This window comes from Gorilla gorilla, chromosome 2, assembly GCF_029281585.2.
Source record: "Gorilla gorilla gorilla isolate KB3781 chromosome 2, NHGRI_mGorGor1-v2.1_pri, whole genome shotgun sequence".
NCBI lineage: Eukaryota > Metazoa > Chordata > Mammalia > Primates > Hominidae > Gorilla > Gorilla gorilla.
Window position 1 is genome coordinate 162,960,647 of NC_086017.1, and position 27,942 is coordinate 162,988,588.

General features: G+C 38.7%; 1 protein-coding gene and 1 long non-coding RNA gene across 4 annotated transcripts in view; one reads left to right on the forward strand and one right to left on the reverse strand.

Moving 5' to 3' along the window:
• The window catches only part of LOC134758108 (uncharacterized), a 189,739-nt gene that overhangs the window by 62,150 nt on the left and 99,647 nt on the right, over positions 1-27,942 (reverse strand). The window lies entirely within an intron of this gene.
• AADAC (arylacetamide deacetylase) lies at positions 12,802-27,299 on the forward strand. Of its 2 annotated transcripts, XM_019022883.4 has the most exons (6): positions 12,802-12,833; positions 12,938-13,099; positions 16,172-16,394; positions 19,188-19,257; positions 23,467-23,638; positions 26,378-27,299. In XM_019022883.4, the coding sequence occupies exons 2-6, from the start codon at positions 12,962-12,964 to the stop codon at positions 26,972-26,974; spliced, it is 1,200 nt and encodes a 399-aa protein (XP_018878428.2). In that variant the 5' UTR covers positions 12,802-12,833; positions 12,938-12,961; the 3' UTR covers positions 26,975-27,299. The 2 variants fall into 2 exon arrangements, with proteins under 2 accessions (XP_018878428.2, XP_004037911.2); XM_004037863.5 differs by lacking the exon at positions 12,802-12,833 and having other exon boundaries at positions 12,850-13,099.

The window sequence follows — 27,942 nt, forward strand, 5'->3', positions numbered from 1 at the left end:
GGTCTTTCTTTGGTTATGCCAAGAAATTGAGAAAGTGAGCACAGAGAAAATGAGGTTGAGTGTTACAGGAACAGACACGGGAAATAATAAATCAGATCAAACAGGAATCAGAAACAGGAAGTTTAGAAATAATTAGAATACAATTAAACTATTGGATCTTATGGACAAATTACTTCTGCTGGATTTCCAGCCTAGTTTTCACTAGCAGAGTTAATAAGAATGAGGGCTTTGAAATCAGAGAATCAGGTTCAAATCTGGGTTCTAAAATTGATTCTGCGACTTTGTACAAGTTGAATGTGATCTCTTTAGCTTAGTTTCCTCATCTTTAAACTGGGAATCATATAATATTTTCTACATAATAGGGTTGTTTTGAGGATTAGATGATAAAGCAAAGGTACTACAAGGTATGTCAGAGTAAAATCCTTCACTAAAAGCAATTAGCCACCAAATTGCACATGGGAACACAAGCAAAATCTATTCTCTAAAAGCATTCTAGATCAATAATTACTGGAAAATGGACCCAATAAAAATGAGTAGAAAAATGAAGAACCCATATGAAAAAACACAGTAGTGACCATATGCCAACTGAACATTAGATTAAAGTAGAATCTAACAGTTCTGAAGATTTGCTTACCATTTATTGGTTACCACCAAAGCGTAATGATCACAGAAAAAAAACATTCTGGAAGAAATTTATCTAGGGAAACGTAACACCTGCTTGTGTTTGTTTTTTCCTTAAACCTAATCCAAGTTTTGTATTAATGAATTTACTTGTGTATATGACCTTTGTAAAAGTTTTCATATAGGGCATCATCATAAGGATGAAACCTGTTTTTGGATTTCTGATGACCCAAAGTATCAGGTTTGCTAAAGCAAAAATTACTTTTGATTTTAGGGTTAGAGTGAGCAGAAAATCATATACTTTTTAACTAAAAATAGTTGACTTAAAAATTGTTATCCTGCCCACAGATACAGAATAGCACCTAAATATCATTTTCCAAATCAATTTGAAGATGTATATAATGCACTAAGATGGTTGTTATGCCAAGATATTCTTGAAAAATATGGTAGAGAGCCTAAAAGAATTGGCATTTCTGGAGACACTGCTGGTGGAAATTTAGCTGCAGCAGTGACCCAACTGGTATGATGCTCAGATTTGTTTTATTTCTTAAATATCCTATGCTTAAATATATTTATTTCAGATAAAATTTTTAGAAAAAAATGTTAGATTCATAGATACCATATAGTTGCAGAAGGAATTATACTTTTCATATATTATTCACACTATTTATATGACATATAGCTAAAATTACACACCTACGAGTTGTCAATTTAAAGTATTCCATAATTATAACTAGCCTACTATATTATGGATAAAATTGTTTTTGTTACTGTTTTTTTTTGACATAATAAACCAGGCAGTGATGTCTTAGAAGCAATGTTTCTATAGGGAAAAATAATTACATAAACTTTGCAAATTAATGTCTATAGTTTAATAACTGATTCTGCACTTGAATAACTGACTTTGATAATAAATGTCACATCTAAATTTACTGTGCAAAAAATATTGTTTTTGCTGCTTTTATTATTTATTTTATATACTTTGGAAATGTATAAATTTTGGTTATTGGTACATTCACGATAACCTTTTTCTGATTTCTAGCCAAAGGAAAAATACAAATTTTGTGATTCATTCTAATATACTATAGAACAGATACATGCAACTTCCCCAAAATTGAACCCTATATTGCCTACACATTGTTGCTCTGAGAGGCCCCCTAGTGCAGTACAATTAACCCTTCAGGAGACACAGATTATTGCAGCTGAAGCAATGTCCAGCTGTGACCTTAGACAAGCCACCTAATCTCTTCAAACATCAATTTCTTTTTATTATATTACATAATAAGTCTTTCCTCTTACAGAGTTTAGACTTCTGAAATGATGAACCAGTTAATTCTGACCCATAATTATTAAAAATCTAGCTAAAATATCTTGTAAAGGGCTAATAAGATATAGAAAACTTCTAGGCCAAAAATTTTAAAAGACTAAAAAAGAGAAAACTTCACAAAAAATAATTCTAGCACTCAACATCCTCACTGCCCTAAAGGCATATGGTAGTCAAAAGGAAACAATTAAACCAAGATGAGCTTTGGGAGTTTCTCAGGGTTATACATTCAAATCCTTGCAGATATGAGTGCACTCATAAATCACTCCTCTCTTTAAGTGATGCCCTGTAGAAATACACTCTCAGAGTCAAAGTGAACCTGATGTAAAACAAAACGCACTTCCATTTAAAGCCTTGCTGCACATCATCCAGATGGCTAGAGGAACCTCAAGCTTTGAATTTAAATTAAATTAAGGTAGTATGAGTGGTAATTACTACTGTGTGATTGACTGAAATACATAAAAGACATTGCTGGAGAAATACGGTACCATCATAGTCTTTAAATTATTCTTGCAAATACCTTGTGAAATTGAATGCCCAAAACACTACAAAATATACTTGGGCAAACAAGTAAGCAAGAAACAATGAAGGAAAGCAAGTTGAATCAGCAGACAATAGAAATACTCTACAAAATTTAGATATTAGAGCTATCAGCCATACAACATGAAACAACTGTCCTACTTTGTTCAATGAATTCAAAATGAGGGTTACGAATTTCAGCAGAAAATTCGAGGTTTTAAAAAAAATTCTAAAACAAAATAATAAACTTATAAAAATTAAAACCTTAAAAATGGCATAAGTAATTTTACACAGCTGAAGAGATCATTTGTAAATTGATAGATGGGAAAGATGGGTCATATCAACTCAGGTAACAGGCAAAATGAAGCTTGAAGAGCCAAAAAGATAAATAACACAAAAAAGAAGATTAAAGATATAGTAGATACAGTCTGAAAATCCAATAGTGCTTTAAATGTTATACCAAAAAGAGAGGTAAGAGAATGGGAGAAAGAGATATTGAAAAATATAACAGTAGGCTGGGCGCGGTGGCTCACGCCTGTAATCCCAGCACTTTGGGAGGCCAAGGTGGGTGGATCACCTGAGGTCAGGAGTTCAAGACCAGCCTGACCAACATGGTAAAACCATGTCTCTACCAAAAATACAAAAAAATAGCTGGGTGTGGTGGTGGGCGCCTGTAATCTCAGCTACTTGGGAGGCTGAGGCAGAAGACTCTCTTAAACTCGGGAGGCAGAGGTTGCAGTGAGCCAAGATCGTGCCACTGCACTTCAACCTGGGTGACAAGAGCAAAACTCCACCTCAAAAAAACCAAAAATTTATATATATATATAAATGTTGACTTATTTTTCCTTCACAGCTCAAATAAACAGTTCTTTTCCAAATATGCTTTTCTCATGTCCCCAGTGGAGGTAGGAAAACTGCAGAGTTTCCATATACTAAAGTAAAATATTGGCTGGGTGTGATGGCTCATGTCTATAACCTAGCACTTCGGGAGGCCAATGTGGGAGCATCACTTGAGGCCAGGAATTTGAGACCAATCTAGGCACAATAGTGAGACCCGGTCTATAAAATAAATAAAAATAAACAATTGAATATTAAAGCATAGCTTGCTTTCTTTGAATTGTTTCCTGCTTAACATTATAGGATTAAATAATGGGTTGTATCTTCCTTTCAATTTTTTCTCCAACAATATTATTATCCTTTCCAAGATCAAAATGTACTCCAGGAAAAATGCTTCAGTTTTCCTGTTTAATAAAATAGCTAGTATTTTTTATGTGGAATATTTCAATGAACAAGACAATAGATTAAATGCAGAAAGACTGTTCAAGGCTCAAGGTCCAGGGTGCTGGGAGTATGGTCTAGAAGGGAATGTACATGCCCCCTTGCTCTGCTAGTCTATGCGCTATAGTGAAGCCAGCAATCAGAGGAAGACCAGACAGTCCTTTTAAGTGTAGGGGCTTGGGATGGAGGCCTCAACTGCCTAGATTTAAGGAGGGTTCTGATTGCCAGTGTTACAGGTTTGGGCTTAGAGAGTGCTGACGTGAAGCAACTTGCAAATGGTGAAGAGGGAGGGTACACTCTTAGGTGACTGAGAAGGGCTAGAGATCTACGTGAAGCCAAGAGAGGAGAATATCAGGAAGGAGGATGGACTTATTAATTTTCCTTTTTGCATATAAATGTTTTATAATTTTATACAACAGAACATAAGATTTCAGTAATGTAAAATGAAAATGAAATGTTAACTTGAAAAACTATATAAAATTGCAAAAGTAATGAAATCAAGACAATCTTGTAGTATTAAATTTAAACATCATTTTAAACTCATATTTTCAAAATCTATCTTTTCTAGCTCTGCAAACTAAAACGGCTTAGTACCAATGAGTACATATAATGCCAAGATTTTTTTCTCTAACATTTGCCACTAAAGGAATCCAGGACTCCTTGAAAAAATTATTTACTCTAGGATTCAGCCAGGAAAGATTTACATACGTATAAAAAAAAGTTATGACAGTAAATATAGGAAGGTGTCAACATCAGTGAGCGTAGCAACGTAGGAATGTGATTTATTATTATTGTTAGGGTTCACCCAACTGTACTGTTTCCCCCTCCCATAGACCTAAGCCCCAAAGGCCAAAAGTAAAACCTCCTACCCCAAACCCACCTGTAACTGTCTGACCAGTTCCCGGATGCAGTCAAGACGTCAAGACGTCTACCTTACACAACAGAACTGGCAAGAAAAACATCCCCAGGAAGCGGTCAGACACCTGGCACAAAGGACCCCACAACTCTTTTCTTTTTCCTTCACCTTGACCCAGTTCTACACCCTATAAAACCTTGCTATAGCCTGTAAGCGGGGCTGCCTCCTCTGCTTTTGTCAGGAGGTAGCCCGGCAGGACTGACAATAAAACAGCTTGCCTGAACTTAGGTCTATTGGCCTCATTCCTTTCTCGGCTGTCCTTCCAATTATCCCTTACATCTTGGTGCCGAAACCCGGGAAGGTCGTAGAGCTCGGCCTCCCTTTCTCCCTGTCTCCTTTCCTCCCCACTTCCCCCGGCCAAACTCCCCCTTCCAGAACGTGCTGGAGACCCAGAGGATTTCCTACTCCTTTCCATCGCTGGCAGACACAACCAACACCAGGGCCACCTCAGGAGTGAGTAAAGGAGACTTCTGCCTTCTGTCCGGAACCCTTGTCCACTCTTTCCTTCCCAAAAGATGCAGCACTGGGCCAAGGGTTTTCTCCTCCCAGCCTCCAGGCCCTTGGTATATGCCTTTCACGGATGCTTGAATAGGGAATTATCGCACCTCTCCGACTTGAACCGCAGGACAGGGGACGCCTTCTCCTATCATTCTAGTCTCTGGCCACGTCTCCCATCTCCACCTGTTCCTCATTCATTCTACCATGGGAGCCTCTCAGTCCAGTCCCTCAAAGACATCTCCCCTCCGATGTCTCCTCCGCAATCTTAATGCCCTTGGCCTCCATTCCGAAATTCGACCACAAAGGCTCATCTTTCATTGTAACACAGCCTGGCCTCAGTATAAATTGGACAATGGCTCCCAGTGGCCTGAAAATGGCACATTCGATTTTAACATCCTCAGGGACCTAGACAACTTTTGCCATCGCAATGGAAAGTGGTCTGAAATCCCTTATGTTCAGGCCTTTTTTGCCCTCCATAGCTGCCCCTCCTTTTATCAGTCCTGTTTCACTTTCCAAATCCTCCTCGCCCACTCCAAGCCAGGCTCACCCTCAGCTCCCCTTCCTTCTGGCGATTCCTCCTCCTTTGACCCTGCCGACGTCTCCCCCCGCCCCTCCCAGTCAACATAATAATGCTCTGCCCAATCACCACGACCCTCCGCCCTATGCTCCAGCTCCTGCCCTCCCTCTTTTCTCCCTCTCTCCAACCACCCAGCTTCTGACTCTGATTCATCCGCATCTCCACCTCATACTCCACCTCATACACTCTCAAACTCAGCATGCCCAACAACCAGCCCCCATACTTCCCCTCCGAGAGGTGGCTGGAGCCAAAGGCATCATTCGAGTCCACGTTCCCTTCTCCCTCTCTGACCTCTCCCAAATTGCAAAACGTCTCGGGTCGTTTTCCTCTGATCCCGACACTTATATCAAAGAATGTAAGTACCTTACCCAATCTTATGAACTCACTTGGCATGATCTCTACATTATCCTGTCTTCTACCCTCCTTCCAGAAAAGAAGGAAAGAGTGTGGCTTGCAGCACAGGTACATGCCAACAATCTTCATCGGCAAGACCCTACTAAGCCCATAGGGGCTGCTGCAGTTCCCCTGGAGGAACCCCCCCTGGAAGTACCAACCCACAGACCCTGGCCAGGCATCTCGTAACCATATGATTACTTGCCTCATCGCAGGCCTTAACAAAACAGCCCATAAGGCCGTAAATTTTGAAAAGCTCAAAGAAATCTCCCAAAGAGCCAATGAAAATCCTGCTGAATTTCTTTCTCGTCTTACAGAGGCCCTCCAAAAATATACTCACATAGACCCCACCTCCCGGGAAGAAACTATCATTCTTAATACCCATTTCATCTTTCAGTCTGCTCCTAACATACAGCACAAACTTAAAAAGGCCGAAGATGGCCCTCAAACTCCACAACAAGATCTCCTTAACCTGACTTTCAAAGTCTTCAATAACAGGGAGGAGCAGATTAAATTAGACAAGGCCCAAAGAGATTGTGCTAAATACCAGCTTCTGGCAGTGGCTATCCATCAACCTAGCCATAGTACCCAAGGGCACAAAAAACCCAATGGAAGTAACCCTCCTGGGCCTTGTTTTAAGTGCAGCAAAGAAGGTCACTGGGCGTGGGAATGTCCTAACCCAAGGACACCAAAAACTCCTTGCCCAGCCTGCCAACAGACCAGCCACTGGAAGTCTGACTGTCCTTTTAAAAACCAGGCTAACAGACCAACTCCTTAAAGCCCTGGCAAGGCAGAGAGTGAAAGATCACTCACCCTACCACAGCTCCTTGGTCTGGCCACTGAAGAATGACAGAGCCCAGGGCCCCCAGTCTCATCTGCCATCACTGCTTTGGAGCCCAGGGTAACTCTGCCAGTAACAGGTAAACTGATCTCCTTTTTAATCGATACTGGGGCCACCTACTTGGCTTTGCCTGAATTTTCAGGACCCATTCATCCCTCTCAGGTCTCTGTCATAGGGGTTGATGGATTCGTCTGTCATCCACACGCCACTGAGTCCCTTACTTGTTCCTTGTTTAATACTATTTTTTCACACTCCATCCTTATCATGGCTCATTGTCCCACCCCCATTCTAGGCCGAGACCTTTTAGCTAAATTCAAAGATTCCATCACTTTCTCCTGTGTCTCTCAACCAGAGTCCTTTCTGCTCCTCTCTGTTAGTCCAGCCCCTGACCCTTCTCCCCAGTACCCACTTCTCTCCTCTCTCATCAACCCAGTGGTGTGGGATACCACCACCTCTTGTATTGTGGGATCTGGCCAGCAGCCCACAATGCAACAGGGCTCTTTCTTTGTTTCCAGGCGGATCTGCATGTCGAGAAATAATAGACACACACAAGATAGTGAAAGTCGGGTCTAGGGGGGGTCACCACTTTCTGGTCCTGCAGTGCCAACAATGCACTGGATATACCAGCATTTATTATTAAGTTTAGTGAGGGTGGGGGTAGGTTACTGAGGGATTTAGGGTCATTTGATTATGCGATGAGATGGTCACATGGGGATGAAGTAATTCTTTAACATAACATCTGTATGCAGAAGTACAGTATACAGAGATAAGAATTTACAATATAGTGTGTGCATAAGTAATTTCTAACAGAGCCTTAAAACAGAAATATAGTCTTTCCATACCTATGATTAGCCAGATATTAATCAGCAGTAACAGTTGCAGCAAAAGCTGGTTACAAACAATCCATAGAAACAGGACGTAAAGGTAGACAACCAGTTAGACCAGATATTCTCAGAAGGGAGTATGCCTTAACCCTAAAGAGGCCTAGAAGAGCTGTGGCAAGATGAGGGCAGTTATAGCCCTATCTTACCATATGGACAGGTGCCCCTCATGCATCCGTTTATAGGCTCTCCACAGGGGTCACATTCCATTCCCAGAGCTATGAACATCTGCTTTTCTCAGATAGAAAAGCTTTTCTTGGTGATGTGAAACCTCCCTGACTGCAAGTCTGTTCATAGGCTTTCTGCATGGGGAAGCACATCACGCGCTATTGGCTCATTCTGGCAGTCCAACCTGGCACTGTCTTTACACAATCCTGCATGCAATTTTGTATTTACAATAATCAGGGGCATTTCATCTTTTATTCCGTAGCAATAGTTTCAGGGGGTCTCCCTACACTCTTCCATAGCTGCACACCATAACCCCATCAAAATCCAGTTAAAGGACCCCTCCAAATTTCCCAGCCTTCCCCAATACCCTATCTCCCTAACCCACCAAAAGGTCCTCCAACCCATTATAAACAAGCTGTACTCATGTGATCTTCTTAGACCAACACATTCTCCATATAACACCCCCTTCCTCCCTGTTAGAAAACCTGACAGCTCATACCGACTCGTTCAGGACCTCCGAGCCATCAATCAGGCTGTACTCCCTATTTACCCCTTGGTCCCTAACCCCTGTACACTTATCTCCCTCATCCCTTCCAACACCACCCACTATACAGCAATCAACCTACAGGATGCTTTCTTCACCATTCCCTTACACCCTAATTCCCAAGACCTCTTCACCTTCACCTGGACAGATCCTGACACTCTTCAGTCACAACTCACATGGACTGTCCTCCCTCAAGGCTTTAGATACAGCCCTCACATCTTTGGACAAGCTCTAGTCCAAGACCACACCACCTTAAACCCCTCCCCCAGCTGCCTCCTCCAATACATTGATGACCTCCTTCTTTGCAGCCCCTCCCTAGAGGACTCCAAACTCACACCATCACCCTTCTAAACTCTCTTTCTAGCAAAAGATATAGGGTCTCCCCACTCCAAAGCCCAGCCATCTGCCCCGACAGTAACATACTTAGGAGTCCAACTCTCCCCTGGGGCCCAAGCCATGACCCCAGCACAAGCAACCTTAATAAACAGCTTGCCTCTGCCTTCCTCAAAAAATGAAATTCTCTCTTTCATAAGACTAGAAGGTTTCTTTAGAATATGGATTCCCAACTTTGCCCTCCTGGCTCAACCCCTCTACGAAGCAGCCAAAGGCCCCCTCAATGAACCCCTAAGCCCCATACACAACATACTTCCCAGTTTCTGTAAACTCCAAACTGCTCTCATCACTGCACCTGCCCTGTCCTTACCCGACCTCTCCCAACCCTTCGTTCTCTACACTGCCAAAAACCAAGGAATAGTTCTTGGGGTCTTAGGGCAACAAAAGGGAAATCCTCCTTCCTTTGACCCTGTAGCATATCTCTCTAAACAACTAGACAACACTGTCAAAGGGCAGCCAACCTGTCTTAAAGCATCATCAGCAGTGGCCGTTTTGCCTCTGGAAACAAAAAACTAACATTTGGCCAAAGCACCACCATTCACAGCCCTCACAACTTACAGGATCTCCTCTCCTCCTGAGCATTAAGCTCCCGCTCTCCTTCCCAAATTCAGTCGCTCTATGACCTCTTTATCAAAAATCCTGTATTCAGCCTTGCCAAAAGTGCCCCCCTCAACCTGGCATCCCTACTTCCCATATCCTCTTCCCCTCCTACTCATTCTTGCACTGACATTCTGGATCACTTGCAGCCACACTTCCCTAACATCTCCTCCAAGCCTCTCACTAATACAGATGACCAACTAGTTATAGATGACTCCTCTTCCAGAGCCCCCGGCTCTCCCAAAATTGTTGGGTATGCAGTAGTTACCTTAAATCATGTAATTGAGGCTAAACCCCTACCCCCAGAAACCTCCTCCCAGAAGGCAGAACTCAGCTCTCACAAGAGCCCTAACCCTCTCCAAGGACAAACAGGTCAACATATACACAGACTCCAAGTATGCCTATCACATTCTTCATTCTCATGCCGCCATCTGGTAAGAGAAAAAATTCCTTACCACCAAAGGAACCCTCATTACTAATGGCCCCCTTATTTACCAACTCCTTCAGGCTGCACACCTCCCAACTGAAGCAGGAGTCATACACTGTCGAGGACTGTAAGCAGGTTCAGATGAAATCTCAAGAGGAAATAGGCTGATGAGCACCAAAACAGGCCTCCCTTTCTCCTATCCCTGCCCCCATCCTCCTTGTCCCCCCAGCAGTCCAACCCAGATACTCTCCCACCGAAAACTCTTCACTACTACAGCAAGGAGCCTCCCTTCAAGGGGACTGGATAATCAAAAACCAAAAGCTCATTCTTCCCCAAGAGCAAACCAAGGAAATTCCAATATCTCTTCACCAATCCTTCCATATCGGTGGGCGCCCCCTGTACCTACTCCTTCACCCTTATTTCTCCTCCCCTCATCTATTCACCTCACTAAAGGACATAACCTCAAACTGTCATATATGCTCTGTTACTTCCTCCCAAGGGGCCCTCTGCCCTCTCCTCATCCCTACACATCAGCTCAGAGGAACACTCCCAGGGGAGGACTGGCAAGTAGACTTCACCCACATGCCTCCTGTCAAAAAACTAAATATTTTCTTAGTCTCATAGACACTTTTTCAGGTTGGGTAGAAGCATTTCCTACCCCTTCAGAAAAATCTCTCAAATTCTCATAACAAAAATCATCCCTAGATTTGGTCTCCCTTGTTCCATACAATCAGATAATGGGCCTAGCTTCATCTCCCAAATTACCCAACAAGTCTCTCAATCCCTTGGTGTTCAGTGGTGCCTCCATATCCCATACCAGCCCCAGTCATCTGGAAAAGTCCAAAGGGCAAATGGAATTCTCAAAACTCAGTTAACCAAACTCACACTTGAGGTCAAAAAACCTTAGACCTCCATTTTACCCATAGCACTGGCTCATATCAGAGCCAGTCCAAAGGCCCCCTCCTTCCTCAGTCCATTCGACTAAATGTATGGATGCCCTTTCCTCTTACAAAACAGACTCCCTCCTGAGTCTCAATTAGAATACCTCCCAACACTCTCCCTCATCCATCATCTCCTCTGCAAACAAGCTGACCAGGCCCCCTCCAAAACCCCACCAAGGCACCACTGACCAAACACTCCTTCCAGGAGAATATGTCTTCCTAAAAACCAACAAGTCTCACGCCAAAGTGCGAAATCCCTTTCCAAGTCCTTCTCACTACCCCCACTGCAGCCAAACTTTCAGAACACAACTCTTGGTACCATCTTTCCAGGTTAAAAAGAGCACCTGCAGCTGACCCGCCACCAACTAACCAACCAGCTGTTCCCTGCAAATACTCCAGCACTCTTCTTGGACCAATTCGACTCTGCCTAACGCCCATGCCTGAAGACCCCACTCTTCCCTCATGAACCATAGCAGATAAGTTATCACCCCTTACCATTAAGTATCCAAACCCTTATTAATGGAAATCATTCATTACGCTGCCCTTGCAGGAATCACCCTACTTACTCTACTCTTTACCATAGGAATATATACTGTCTCACCTCCTGGGTGGAATTTCAGACAAAAAAATTCAATATTCGTAACCTCTTGCCTCATAATCCTCCTCATAGCAGGTATAATAGCCACCACCAACAGATAGTGGCCCCTCCTAAATGTCCTGTGTTTGCCCATCCTGGCATTTCACAATCTTCCTTCACTGCATCACAGAAAACCTTTCATGGTCCTACCCAGAACATCCCACCCTCACAGCATTCCTTGACTGGATCACCAATCTTATATTTCAAGGGGATTTACAGGAATTTACTCCAGATGAAGCCGAATTCTTTACCTTTACACTTGCTCTCTGTCTATTTACTCCTTCTTCCCTCCTCCTTCTCGCTACCGCTCCACCTACAGCGTACCATTCAACAGGCACATATGATACTCAGTCAAACTAACCCCTCCCTGGCCAAGGCCTGCTGGTACACCCCTCAGAAACCATATCAAAAGATGTCTTCCCAGGTCCCCTCAAAGACTGGGTTCTCAGCAATATGACCCTCCACCCCCGCTACCAAAGTTTTGGAGAAGTAAATGCACTCAAAAGTTACAAACTCGATCTTCCCACACATACTGCAGAACACAAGGTTATCTTAGGAACACTTACCTCAGACTCAGAACTCAGCCAACCAGCATCCCTACGCATAAAGCGTGAACTTTCCAAAGGAGTGCCCCTAGGCACCCTCTCCTCTAGCTTATGCAACTGTACCCTAACACTCACTCCCCCGACAGGCATCCAAACAATAACAGAAAAAAACCCCACACAAACTCTCAAAATCTCCAACCCCCATCAGACCCAAGTCATGGGAGAAACATCAGGATTCTGCAATAACTGACACAGGCCCTGCATAGAAATCGCAGAGGGGAGCACTTGCCTAAACCCTGTCCCCACTTCCCAATGCATGGAAATCCCACTGCCTAACACACCCTCAAACAAACTACTTATTGACACAAAACGCTTCTTATGGACTCAGCCTGGGTGACAGAGGGAGATTCTGTATCAAAAAAAATATATATATATACACATATATATGTATATATGTGTATATATATAATTTGTTTTTTCCATGATAAGCTATTTTAAAACAAAGATTCTGAATTCTGTATGTTTTCTATGGATAATTTTGTTAGAGTTAAAGAATTTGTTCCCGAGTTATTACTCAATACATGCTGTTTATTGGAATACAGATAACAGCATGATCATTGACAAACTTTGCCCTAGTTTCCTATTACTCATTAAACCTTGAAGCTGCACTTAACACGACTGTATCTGGATGACAGATAAAATTTTGACCTTATTATGCCAACCCTTAAACTAAGTGAGCAACTCTGTTTTCAAAGCTTTTGGGTGGAGCTGAAGCACACTGCTTATTAAAGTACACTATTCAGGCATATCATGTAAGTTTACTTTCTGTGTTTCTAGAGACCAAGAAGCGGGACGTACACCATGGGAAGAAAATCGCTGTACCTTCTGATTGTGGGGATCCTCATAGCATATTATATTTATACGCCTCTCCCAGATAACGTTGAGGAGCCATGGAGAATCATGTGGATAAACGCACATCTGAAAACTATACAAAATTTGGTAAGTTTGGAATTTTATGAATTCAGATGTGCATACACCACCATTTGACCCAGAGAATTAAGTTTTTCAAGATTCTATTCTTTTGATTTATTGACTTATTCATCTTTTAAAATAACTGCTGTGGCCTTTGACAATGTATTACTTAGAAATGTTGTTTGTTTTTTGTCTTATGTGTTGGAATCATGTTAAAAAATATCAAGAACAGCAAGCAAGGAGTCATTTGAATAGGTTTTGCTAAAAAGTACTTTGTTTAGGTAGCTTTAATGTCACGATAGTGGCTCTCCTTTGAAATTCTTATCTTAGGTATGGTTTGTTCCTTAAATTTTATACTCAAATTAGAGATCATCTGATTATGCAGCACTGTGTTAGTTACAGATTTTTATGCACTTATCTTTGGGATTCAAAATATAGACTAAGGACACGTAAATAAGTTCTCAAGAAAAGATTCAATGGGCAGGCTGGTTGGTACATGCCTAGGGTTAACCACGAGAGGGCACAATATGCACAAATGAGAGGGGGAGGGAGACCTGGGTGTCCTGGCAACTGGGCAGCTTGGATGCTGGCAAATTAAAAAGGTGTAGCTGTCTCTGGATCCTTGAGGATATTTTACTATTACTTCTTTGGTTATTTTATTATCTTCATTAAAACAAATCTCTTTTCAGAACTTAAACCAGATGAATGTTGTAACTCCTGGATTAATCTTTTATTTTGCATTTATTCAACAATTCAACTGTCTCAAATCCTATTAGGCAAACAAGTAGTCTGTCCCCACACAGTTGACATTCTAGTGGTGGAGAAAAAAATAAATTAGAATTAAATGAATAAATGATTTTAGTTCATGAGAAGTACCTTTAAGGAGGTAAGATGGAAGAAAAGAGAGTAATTTGGGCAGAAGGCAAGAGTGGGCTACTGTATGCATGGTGAGAAAAAGCCATTCTGAAGAGGAAACAGCTACTTAGGGACCAGAAGAATGAAAAGAAACCAATCATTCTAAGTGCTAAGAAAAATGTTTTCCAGCAGAGACACCAACAAGTACAAACACCCCAGCTACAGAATATTGACAAGTCCAAGAAATCATATGAAACATTTGGGTTTAATGGGGAAATTGTTGCAATTAGTTTGGAGAGGTTAGAAGCCATATCATACAGTGCTTTGTGGGCACTGGTAGTAAGTTTTGATTTAATTCTGTATGTGATGCAGAGCTATTAAAGAGCTTTAAGAAAGGGACACATTTTTTTCCCTCATATTTGCTGTCTGTGCTACAACATGTGAGAGGTCTTTGATTTTTTTCTTGGAGTCTTTATATTAATTTTTATTTATTTAAGCAATTATATATATATTCTTCTCTGGTAGCCTTTTAATTAATTCATTCATTCATTTACTTACATTCTGTCTGCAATTTATGAAAGTAATGTATTTTCAGAGCTCTCAGTAGATATACCTTTTAAAAGTTGTTTTAATGCCCTTTCTTATTCCTGAATTATCTGCTTGTTTGTTTGCTTGCTTTTTTGTGATCGTTTATGCTCCTGGTTTGTCCCTTTTTTCCTGATTAGTTTTGCTGGCTTCTCTGAAATATCTGGCAATCTTTGAGTGTTCATACCCTTTATTAAACGATTATGTTATGAACATTACATCAAGAATCAAACTACTGGATTGAGAATCCTGGTAAATATCATTTACTAGCTGTGTAGGCACGGACGACATATTTAACCTTCCTGGGCTCTCTTTCCTCATATCTGACATGGATAAGAAAATGTTATCTTCCTCCCATATAAGCAAGTTGTTACTATTACTGAGATGACTACAATAGAGTGCTCAGAACACTGACTCATTCTACAGTGAAAGGATGGGCTGCAGGCAGGCAAGCTGCCCTCCCTTTTTCTCCCACTCATTCCTTCCCTCCCAACCCTGACTCCCAGCTCCCATGTGCAACCAGCTCCATAGCCACGCCTCACTGCACCTCCCTATTTCTAAACTAAACCAGTTCCTCGACCTGCCAGGGTTTTTCCTTTTCTTATTTGGTTAGCAAAAGACTTAGGAAAAGGTATTTATTTCAAGCCTCAGACAAAATTGCTTTTCCAGTTTCTACTCCCAAGTAGCTTTTTGTAATCACCTGCTGTTCGCTCCCAAAGTACTTTGTACAGAGCTCTGTAATAGTATTTACATTGTTTTGTAACCATTTATTTGTCTTTCACACTTAACTCTGAGATTCTTGAGAAGAGCATTTGTCTGGTTCATCTCTGAAACCGTAAAGCTTGGTAGAGAGCCTGACACATTTTAGTGACGTAGGAACTAAATTAGTAGCAGGGGTCAAAATAAAACTTCATCTTTGCCCTCTGAAAGTTGCTGAAAGTCAACTGACAGGTCTGGTTAATAGAAGAAAAAGGCATATACATTTTTAGCATACATAATAGACTTACAAAATATAAAATCTCAAAGAAATGGCCAGATGGTTGACACTTTTTTTTTTTACTATCTTGAGGTTACAGAAAGAATGGTGGCTTAGCCAAAAAATGATATGGTGGCAAGACAGGTTATGGGAAGGAGAGAAGAGGAGACATGGCTAGCAAAAGTGGTCTTGTTATATAGATGGATCCTCACAGGCAGCAGACCTCAGAGAGAACAGATGGTAAAAATTTCTTTCAGACTTTTAAAGGTGTCAGATTCTCAGTTGATTTTTCCTAGATCTGGACAAATGAAGGCTCTCAGAGAAAGCCTGCATCAATGCAGATTTTCTCTACAGATGCAAATCACCTCCACAAAAGAAAAGCTTTCCAGCTATTCTTGTATTTCCAGCCCTTCTGAAAAGCCACCTTGCATTATGTCAAGGAGATATATTTTGGGATGAAATATTTTTATTTCCTTCACAGTATATTCCCTCTTTTTTAAGAACCACCCTAGGCATAACCTTTGCATTTCTGGTTTCTTTTAAAAGGACCAAGCAGGATTCATGCATGAAAATTTAGTTCATTCTATTTGAGTTTATTAAGGGTTAATGTCTACCTATAAGTCCATAGATCTCTTTGCCATTTGATACTTGAATTTCAGGATGTTTGTGAATTTCATTTTTAGGCTACATTTGTGGAGCTCCTGGGACTTCACCATTTTATGGATTCCTTTAAGGTTGTCGGGAGCTTTGATGAAGTCCCACCAACCTCAGATGAAAACATCACTGTGACTGAGACAAAATTCAACAACATTCTTGTTCGGGTATATGTGCCAAAGAGAAAGTCTGAAGCACTAAGAAGGGGGTTGTTTTACATCCATGGTGGAGGCTGGTGCGTGGGAAGTGCTGGTAAGTGAATGCTTTGAAAAATCTCTGTCACTGAGGTAGTTCGCAAACATTTTACTAAGTCTTCAGTAGGTACACATGCCCTTCGGCATGGACATTACTGCCTCTTTTATCTTCTCGTGCTTTGTTCTGGCAAAGTTTTACTTTTCCCTGAAGCTTTATATCACTCTTTTCCACATATGCATTTCCTCATCAACCCAGGTAGAGGTGAGAAGAAACTTTTTTTTTCTATTTATCGCAATTACTCTAAGAAAGCCTTGTTATTTCTATCATTCTCCACTTGATATTACAGAACCATTTAATGTTTTCATCCATTTACTCATATTTACTATATGTCTGGTAATATTTTTATATCTTTGAATATATTTTTGAATAGACAAAATTTCCTCACGCCTGTAATCCCAGCACTTTGGGAGGCCAAGGAGGGTGGATAACTTGAGGTCAGGAGTTTGAGACCAGCCTGGCCAACATGGTGAAACCCTGTGTCTACTAAAAAAATACAAAAATTAGCCGGGTGTGGTGGCGGGCACACATTATCCCAGCTACTCGGGAGGCTGAGAAAGGATAATCGCTTGAACCCAGGAGGCGGAGGTCGCAGTGAGCCAAGATTGCACCATTGCACTCCAGCCTGGGCAACAGAGCAAGACTCTGCCTCAAAAGAAAAAGAAAAAATCCTGTCTTCCTGTCTTCTTGGATCTTACATTCTAATGGAGACAATCTTTAATCGATAAATAAGTAAATAATACAGTGTGTTTTAAAGTGATAAATGTAGGAAATAATAGGCCAGAATGTTAGAAGAAAAACCTTAGACAAATTAAATTTAACAGAGTTTAATTGAGCAAAGAACTACTTGTGGATCAGGCACCCTCCTGAACCAGAATAGGTTCAGAAAGTCACCAGCGCTGCCTCCTGGTGGAAGAAGAGTTATAGGTAGAAAAAGGAAAGTGACATTCAGAAAACAGAAGTGAGGCACAGAAATAGGCGGATTGGTTACAGCTCAGCGTTTGCCTTATTTGAAACTGGTTCCACAAGTTGGTTACCTTTGGCTGAAACTCAGTGATTGGGACAAGAGTAGGTTACACATCCAATTAAGTTACAACTCACTGTGTATCAAGAAACCTTTAAAATATGGAAAGAGGCAGCTTTAGGCTAAACTTAGTTTGTTTGGCAAGAGTAATCAAGATTGGGTGTGAAGGTTGTATATTTCTTGACGCATAGAATTACAGCAGAAAGAGAAAAACATTTAGAAGTGGAAGCACTGGGATAAAAGTCCCAATTATGTGAGAAAATCACCCAACCCACCTGAGTCCTAGGGCTCTTGAGATTCATCTGTTTACCTCCAATGAATACAGTATAGATTAACTGGAGGAGTGAAGATTGGACTGGGCCTACTAAGTTAAGAACTCTGAACTCTACAGAGGAAGAATAAACTAGTCCTGAAAAGAAAACGTTACAGGCTTGAAATTAAGCAAATTTGTCCATTGATGTGGGAAGTTAGAGGAGAAAAAGACAGAAAATTAAAAAAATAGAGAGATCTGAATGAGTGCCTCATTTCTGACAGGATGACTGGGAGGGCGAGAACAGATTTCTGGGGAATGCAAACAAAATTGTTGGGTGAAGGAATAAGCAGACAGCAAAGCACTGAGGTGGTCAAAAATGTCAGAAAATGAAAAGAAAGCCGAAGAAGGTGAGAACCTCAAGAAAGAGGAAATAATAGAAGTTCTGCATAGTGTAGAGATGTCAAGTAAGTAGGATGGAAGTATGTCTCTTGGATGTTGAACTTTCTATGTTAATATTGTTGAGGAGAGACTTGCTGACATGATGGGATATTCACAGAGAAACACATTACGGCAAGCAAAAAGTGAGAGGGAAGAAAATAAAATGGTTAGAATAATTGCTGGCCTTAAAAGGACTTAGTTGTGAAATAAATAAGCAAGAAAATTATAGATTGAAATGAGAGTTAAGTAGGAGCATTTTCTTTTATTTTTGTGCAGGAGAAATATAAACAAGTTGGTAGACTGAAATAAATGAAGGCAATAAGTAGAAATATGTTAGCCAAGTAATGGGCTGGGAGTGTTGACTGATAGATACACATCCCAGAGGAAATGAAAGGGAAGAAGATTTAGAGCACTAGTAAAATAATTGGATATAGATAGGAATGTTGGAAATGGAAAAAAAAGAGCATTACGTCTTCCTCTTAGACAAGAGAAAAAGAGGCAAAGAGAGGCCTCAGCTAGATACATTCTTAAAGTAGTAGTACAGATGCAAGCAGTAAGTTCCAGTGTTTGTTTAAGGGGACCTAGTTCTATTCCACTTATATTCAGGTGCCTTTTCTATTGTCCCATGCAGACTTAGGTGATCCTTCTATATTGCAACAATTCTGTCTATATCTCCTTGGCTCACATATCTGACAATGTATTGATCAAGTTAGCGACTTGTCTTTTTATCTTTGTATACCCATCATCTAAAACAGAGCCAAATCAGTACCTCCTTCCAGTATACACAGTTGGGTTAATCTAGAGAATGAGTCTGACACAGAAGGATCAATGGCAAAATGTGCAGGACAAAAGATAAAAGGGAGGAAGAGCATTAGGAGGTTCACTGGGAAACTTGAATTCCACTGAGTCATGAATGGATGGCTTCTTAAAAATACAGTGTTAAATTTGTCTCTCGTATTTTAAGGTAAAATAGAACTGCCAGAACGTGAAAGAAGTGCAGCAGGATTTTTGTGAAGGAAACAGCCTTGTCTTCATTTGTCTGTTTTACTAATATGTTGCTTTTATCCTTTTATTTCAGCTCTAAGTGATTATGACTTGCTGTCAAGATGGACAGCAGACAGACTTGATGCTGTTGTCGTATCAACCAAGTAAGAGCTGTGCTGTTTGGTTTTCTGGCCAGATGTCTGACATGCCAAGATTTTCTCAGCTTTCTTTTTTTTTTTTTTTTTTTGTGATGGAGTCTCACCCTGTCACCTAGGCTGGAGTGCAGTGGCAGGATCTCGGCTCCCTGCAACCTCCTCCTCCCGGGTTCAAGTGATTCTCATACCTCAGCCTCCCGAGTAGCTGGGATTACAGGCACGAGTCATAACGCCCGGCTAATTTTTTTATTTTCGGTAGAGATGGGGTTTCACCATGTTGGTCAGGCGTGTCTTAAACTCCTGACCTCAGGTGATCCACCCTCCTTGGCCTCCCAAAGTGCTGGGATTACAGGCGTGAGCAACCGCGCTCAGCCGATTCTCTCAGCTTTCTCAGCCAATGCATGATTATGCCAAAAATAAATGTTTCTCAGATGACACTAAGTAGGCAATTGCAAGTGAGTGCTAGGCCTAACCTGATTAGAGTTGAGAAAAAAAAATCTGTATATGTGTGTACACGTGTTATTTCGGCAAAAAGAAACAGCAAAAAGTAAAAATTTTTTTCACATAAATTCAAACTGTATCATTTATGGATATAATTACCTGGACGGTATTTCCTTTCAACCCTTAATTCCCAGTCTTTAAAAATGAGTGCCCTGGAGTCACAGGATCATATGTAAAAGTGCATCATAAATAATTTCCATCTCAGATGGTCACTGTGAAGAGTAAGTGATAACATCCTTGAAACAGAGTCCAGTGTATATAGCACTTGGTGAGCCTAAAATGTAGGCTATATAATTTTAAATATTTAAAATATAGCCTATAGTTTAGGCTCAACAAGTGTTATACACTGCGCTAAGTATATTAAAAAATGTATTATCGAATTAAACAAAAGAGATGAGTTCATATAAAATTATGTTAGATAAATAATCCACTTATGGAAAGAGCACTTAGGGACAGTAAAATTAGGGGTGGATTGCTGGGTAGACTCATGCCAGAGCAGTATATATTTAAATTGAAATTTCAGAAAGTAAATGAACAGTTAAAAAAATAACATACTCATCACCATTTGTCAAGTTAAATCATTATTATAAAGTTGGGACATAATCTTGATCAATATTTGGTTGTATGTGATCACTCATAAATATAGTGGCTAGAATAATATTTTGTAAAATGCAATTAGAAAATCCAAGCTTATGCTGTTTTGCATTCCAACTTTATACTTAAAGAGAATTTTATTAAACATGGCAAGTCAAATTACAGTATAAGACCTACACCTGTGTTTAATTCATTGAAATGACTAATAAATCACTAGTATATGAAAGATAAAATATACTCTAAAATATTTATGCAAATATATGCCTTGCCTTCAAATATTCTCATTTTATTTATATTAAAGATGAAGAACTCCAGTATTCAAAGATAGATAATTTTGGTTATATTTAAATTAAAATGGCCAATAAGCATCTTTCATGTACTTGAAAGATAAAATATACTTTAAAATATTTATGCAAATATATGCCTTGCCTTCAAATATTCTCATTTTATTTATATTAAAGATGAAGAACTCCAATATTAAAAGATAGATAATTTTGGTTATATTTAAATTAAAATGACCAATAAGCACATGAAAAGATGCTCATTATCATTAGTCATTAGAGAAATGCAAATCAAAACCACAATGAAATACCACTTCACACCCACTAGGATGGGTATAATATATATATTTAAAAAGATAATAACAAGCGCTAGTGGGGACATGGAAAAATCAGAATCCTCTATACTGCTGGTGGGAATAAACACTTTGGCAGCTCCTTAAAAGGTCAAACAGAGTTACCTTATTGACCCAGTATTTCCATTTCTAGGTGTATACACAAAGAGAAATGAAAACATGCCCATATAAAAACTTGTATGTTCGTAGAAGCAGTATTCATAAACCTTAAAAGTGGAAGCAACCCAATGTTCATTAACTGATAAATGGATGAATAAAATGTGGTATATCTATACAATTGAATATTTGAAATTCAATTTAATATTTAAATAAAATGTGGCATATCTATACACATATTCAGTTGTGTAAATATACCACATTTTATTCATCCATTTATCAGTTAATTATTCATTTGTTAATAAAAGGACTGCTACAGCATGGACAAATTTTGAAAATATTATGCTAGATGAAACAAGCCAGTCATAAATGGAAAGTTTTATAATTCCATTTATATAAAATTTCCAAAATAGGGCAAATGCATAGAGATAGAATGTAGATTCATGGTTGCCTATGATTGGGTTTGAAGGATGGGGAGAAATGAGAAGTGACTACTAATGGGTATAGGATTTCCTTTTGGCATGAGGAAAATCTTCCAAAATTGATTGTGGCAATGGTTGCACAACTCTGAATACATTGAAAATCACTTAATTGCATACTTATAATGTGTTAATTTTATGGGTTATGAATATCTCGGTAAAATGGTTATATTAAAAATTAAGTGCATACTTTTAATGTGTTAATTTTATAGGTTATGAATATCTCAGTAAAATGGTTATATTAAAAATTCAGGCCGGGTGCAGTGGCTCACGCCTGTAATCCCAGCACTTTGGGAGGCCGAGGCAGGTGGATCATGAGATCAGGAGTTTGAGACCAGCCTGGCCAACATGGTGAAACTCCATCTCTACTAAAAATACAAAAATTAGCCGGGTGTGGTGGTGGGCACCTGTAATCCCAGCTACGCAGGAGGCTGAGGCAGGAGAATTGCTTGAACCTGGGAGTGGGAGGTTGCGGTGAGCCAAGATCGTGCCACTGGACTCCAGCCTGGGCGACAGAACTAGACTCTGTCCCCCCCCAAAAAAAAATTAAGAAATTATGTTCATCAAAAGACATTAATAGAAGTCTTAAAGTTTGTTTGTGTATATATATGTGGGTATAGACATATGTATACTATAAAAGTTTTTAAATACATATATACTTTTTCAAATCCAAAATATAAAAACACCTACCAATTAATAGAAGTATAGGCGAAAGACTCAGAAAGACAATTTACAGAAAAGGATATCGAAATCATCAAACAATATATGAAAATGTACTGTATACATCAGGAAAATACAAATTAAGACTATTATAAGATACCTGTATATACTCGAGATTATAGATAAAATGAGAAAGACATAAAATACCAAGTGTTGGTAAGGTTTTGAATCAACAGCACTTCCATAAGCTCTAGTTTGAGAATAACTTGGTAAACTACTTAGAAAAACTCTTTGACATTATTAAGTAAAGCTAAGCATATATGCATACCTCTGTTATTATCAATAGCACAGGTATATATCAACAGGAACACAGCCATATGGCCCCAAAAAACATGTACTAGAATATTCATAGCGGCACTGTTTGTGCCCAAGACTGCAAGCAGCCTAAATCCCCATAACATTTTTTTACTTGGAAAAATATTTATTTAGTATTTATTGTTTGTTTAATTATTTATAAGAACATTTAATATGTGATCTACCCTCTTAGTGAATTTTTAAATTTGCATTATTTTTGACTGTAGGTACAATGTTGTACAGCAGATCTGTAGAGCTTATTCAACTTGTTTGACTGAAACTTTATGCCAGCTGGTTAGTAACTCCCCATTTCCTCCTCCCCACAGCCCTTGCAACCATCTTTTCACTCTGATTCTATGAATTTGACTATTTTAGACACCTTATATAAGTGGAAACATACAGTATTTGTTCTTCCATGACTGGCTTATTTCACTTAGCCCATCAACATGTTAATGGGTAAATGATTTGTGGTATATTCAAACAATAGAGTACTATACAGGAAGACAGAAGCAATGTGAATGAGGCTCAAAAACACAATGTTGAACAATTGAAACCAGATACATAGGAGTATATGCTATATGATTTTATTTATTTAAAGGCCAAAACTAGGTAAAATTAATTTATGCTGTTATGTCAAATTAGTGGATACGTCAGGAATTAAAGAGAGTAAACAAAAGGTTTCTGGGATGCGGGCAATGTTATATTTCATGATCTGAGTGCTGGTTATATGGCTGTGTTTAGTTTGAAAATTAAAGAAATTATATACTTATGTGCACCTCCAGCATGTATTACGTTGGTGCAAAAGTTATTGCGGTTTTGTCATTACTTTTGCACCAATAATATATTACAGTCTAATCAAAACAAACAAAAAAATGTGTAAACTATGTTTTCTCTCTACAGCTACAGATTAGCACCTAAGTATCATTTCCCAATTCAATTTGAAGATGTATATAATGCCTTAAGGTGGTTCTTACGCAAAAAAGTTCTTGCAAAATATGGTGTGAACCCTGAGAGAATCGGTATTTCTGGAGATAGTGCAGGAGGGAATTTAGCTGCAGCAGTGACTCAACAGGTATGTTCATAATTTCTATGCTTTTTAAAAATAGCGTTTCTACGCTGTTTTAAAAACATATTTATAAACATATTTAATGCATGTATTAAAATATGAATGCAAATAGGAGATATTAATTTTTTGAAACTATTAAAGAGAATATTGAGAACAAATGACTAAAACATTATAATATCAATCTCTGCTTCTGTCATAGATTTTTTTTCTTTCTTAAGGGAATGTTAATTCTTTGGATAAACCATTCATTTAAAATTATAGCCTGCATGTGGTAGCTCAGAACTGCAATCCCAGCGCTCTGGGAGGCCAAGGCAAAGGGATCACTTGAGACCAGGAGTTTGATAGCAGCTTGGGAAACACAGTGAGACCCTGTCTCTACAATAAAAAAAAAAGAAAAAAGAAAAATTAGCCTGGCATAATAGTGTAAGTTTGTAGTCCTAGCTACCTAGGAGGCTGAGGAGGCTGAGGCAGAAGGATCTCTTAAGCCCAGGAGTTCAAGGTTACAGTAAGGTGTAATCGTGCCACTGTACTCCAGCCTGGGTGACAGAATAAGGCCCTGTCTCTTAAAAGCATAAAAAATAAAATAATACATGTCAGTAAAATATTATATTAAGTAGGTGAATGAGATCATGTAATTGTGAGACTAATGACCCTATTACGCTATTAGAGGTTCAGACCAATTCATATAATCTTCGATGGTGTATTCCTTTATTACCATAATAATCATCCTATTTTAAGAAAATTATCAACACATTCAAAGATTCCCATGCTACTTACAAAGAAGAAATATGAAGAATTCAAAAGATTTTTGTATGTAGATGTAAAATCAGATCTTTTTATCTGTCATTTAATAATGGCAATATAATAATAATAACAAATGGCATTTTTGTCCCAGATTATATGTAGAATAGATTTTGTTTTTATGATGAAGGAGAAACACTGCTATTGATTGTTTAAACATCTAAACTCTTTTCTCATGTAGTAGTCGCAAAGGAACTATTTTCCCATGGAGTAGCAGTCAGGAGAAGAAGCTACCTAAGACCTTCTCTCTAATGTTAATTCTTTGGATAAATCATTCATTTAAAATTATAGGCTGCATCTGGTAGCTCAGAACTGCAATCCCAGCGCTCTGGGATTATGTAGAAGTAGAACATATGTAGAAGGTTAGATTTTATTAGTTGACTTTAGTTACAAACGAGGGTTCTAAAGCAATTTTAAAACATTGCTGTTATTTGTTTTGTTGATTATATTTATTTATAATTTTTCACACTAAAAGCATTTTGACTGCTAGAATCTGTTGGACAATATTCTCAAAAGTAAAGAATCATAGTTGCACTTTGTTTCAACCACAATATAGAACAAGTATTTGAAACTTCACAGATAGATTTCTAATCATTATTATGGATTTCATAATGTAGCAGCAAAAGCATTAGACTGGACATCAGGAAACTTGGAGATGCAGTAATTTCTAGATTTGATATTGGCTTAATCTCTCTAAATAAACATTCATTTCCTCACCTGTAAGAAAAATGAAGTCTTTCAACTTTAAAGAGTTGTTTGAGAGTCATATGAATAAATTTATATAAAAATACCTGGCAACTTGTAACGATCTTTACAAATAGGCTCCACAATGGTCTATTTTGATAATTATAGTTAAAATGTGGATAAATACTACAATTTGCAAAATATTTGGGGTTACATCTAATAATATCTGTACTTTTATTTAGAAGTTCTATACATCTTTTATAGTATATTATACACTTCGAAAACACAAAATTATTTTTTAACCTATACGTTTTCACAATTTAAAACATATTTTGTAATATTTCATTCTTATAAGTCTCCTTTTTTCCTCCCTGGTATTGGTATATCCCTCTTTACAGACCACTGATTATTACAAATATTAGCACAACAGACTTGATATAAAAGATGATGTTAATAGACCATTTCACACAGAAGGCTTGCCCAAATCTCCTAAAGTAACATGTCGCTTTAGCATCAAAGCCATGTCAGAAACCTCTATTAAGTGATCCTTCTTCTTCATGGCAAAGCTTATTGATATACTGGTATATTTTAATAAAATTTTTTTTTGAGACAGTGTCTCACTCTGTCTCCCAGGCTGGAGTGCAGTGGTGTTTTCTCAGCTCACTGCAACCTCCACCTCATGGGTTCAAGCAATTCTTGTGTCTCAGCCACCTGAGTAGCTTCAATGACAGGTGTGCGTTACCATACCTGGCTAATTTTTGTATTTTTAGTCAAGACGGGTTTTTGCCATGTTAGCCAGCTGGTCTCGAACTCCTGACCTCAAGCAATCCATACTTCAGTCTTCCAAAGTTCTGGGATTACACAAATGAGCCACCATACCAGGCCTATTTTAATAAAAACTCTTACATGAATAGAAGATAATATTTATGCAATTCTTCTGGTTATCATTCCTAGCAGAAAGAATAGGAGATTAACTTTCTAATGATCACTTAGATCTTTTTGCATTATCCATGAAGCGTATATGACAGATGGTTTTCCTTAAGTTGAAAATATTGATGAACATCTAGTTCTAGAAACCCATTTTGAATGTTAGAAAGTTTGCTGTGATGGTATGTTTCATTTATTACTTAAGTCTTTTTGAGATCATGAATAGATAGATAGATAGATAAAAACAAGATAGATAGACAGATAGATAATCTTATTAGGGATATTTTATTGTTTTAAATGAAAATGATTTATGCAAATCATCTTGTTTCTCAGCTCCTTGATGACCCAGATGTCAAGATCAAACTCAAGATCCAGTCTTTAATTTATCCTGCCCTTCAGCCTCTTGATGTAGATTTACCATCATATCAAGAAAATTCAAATTTTCTATTTCTATCCAAATCACTCATGGTCAGATTCTGGAGTGAATATTTTACCACTGATAGATCACTTGAAAAAGCCATGCTTTCCAGACAACATGTACCTGTGGAATCAAGTCATCTCTTCAAATTTGTTAATTGGAGTTCCCTGCTCCCTGAGAGGTTTATAAAAGGACATGTTTATAACAATCCAAATTATGGCAGTTCTGAGCTGGCTAAAAAATATCCAGGGTTCCTAGATGTGAGGGCAGCCCCTTTGTTGGCTGATGACAACAAATTACATGGTTTACCCCTGACCTATGTCATCACCTGTCAATATGATCTCTTAAGAGATGATGGACTCATGTATGTCACCCGACTTCGCAACGCTGGGGTTCAGGTGACTCATAACCATGTTGAGGATGGATTCCATGGAGCATTTTCATTTCTGGGACTTAAAATTAGTCACAGACTTATAAATCAGTATATTGAGTGGCTAAAGGAAAATCTATAGTAAAACATGTAGCTATAACATTTTAAAAATAAAGTAAATCTCAAAACCTCAGAAAATTTGCATTAGAAATTGGTCTTTCTTAGAACGGTCTAGTTAAGTTCCACATGTAGCATAATTCTTAAATAGGCAGTTTTCTGTTTTTTTTTTCTTACTGTGGGATTTCATTTCAATTTTCTACATTGTCTATCTGCTTTTTCTGAGATTTTCCTTCTTACACTGTTAATCTTATTTTAAAAAATATTACATTCTTGTATACTTTATTTTTGTGAGTTGGCTACTATTTACGATGCAGGAGAATAAATGTGAGCAAATATTGCCCGTCTGAGTAATGTCAAGATTTTATTCAATGTTCATTTATAGCGTGAAACATGCCTAATCGCAGATATGAATTAAGTGCCAATTCTTTTCAAAAGCAATTGCCTCAGTGAAATGTCAACTTATTACCACTGTAAATTTCTTTATGAAACACTTTTAGAATTCAGGTACCAAGTGTTAAACTAACCAATGCTAAAAAAAAAAAAAAAAAAAAAAAAAATCACTGTGGTACTTTGGGGAATTAGCTGCTTTTTATTTGAGGAAAGGTAGAGAAACTGAAGTTTAGTAAAGATAGAAGAAATATTTGGGATGAACACTGACCTAACAGCCAAAGACTACAGATGTGGAAGTCACTGACCAATGATAGAAAAATCAGAGAAAATTTTAATCTCTGAAAAGCCCATCCCAATATTACAGGGAGAAAAATAAATAAAATGGAATATCTTTAAGGCTGGGCAGAATTACTTGTATTAACTATGAACTATGTAGTGTATTCTAATTATAAAGAAGCCCAACTACAGGCAGTCTTCAGATGGCGCAGAAGCTCCACACCGTTATCAGGGACTAAAGCTTTTTCTATCTTTATACTCACTGATATGGTTTGACTGTGTCCCCACCCAAATCTCATCTTGAACTGCAACTCCCACAATTCC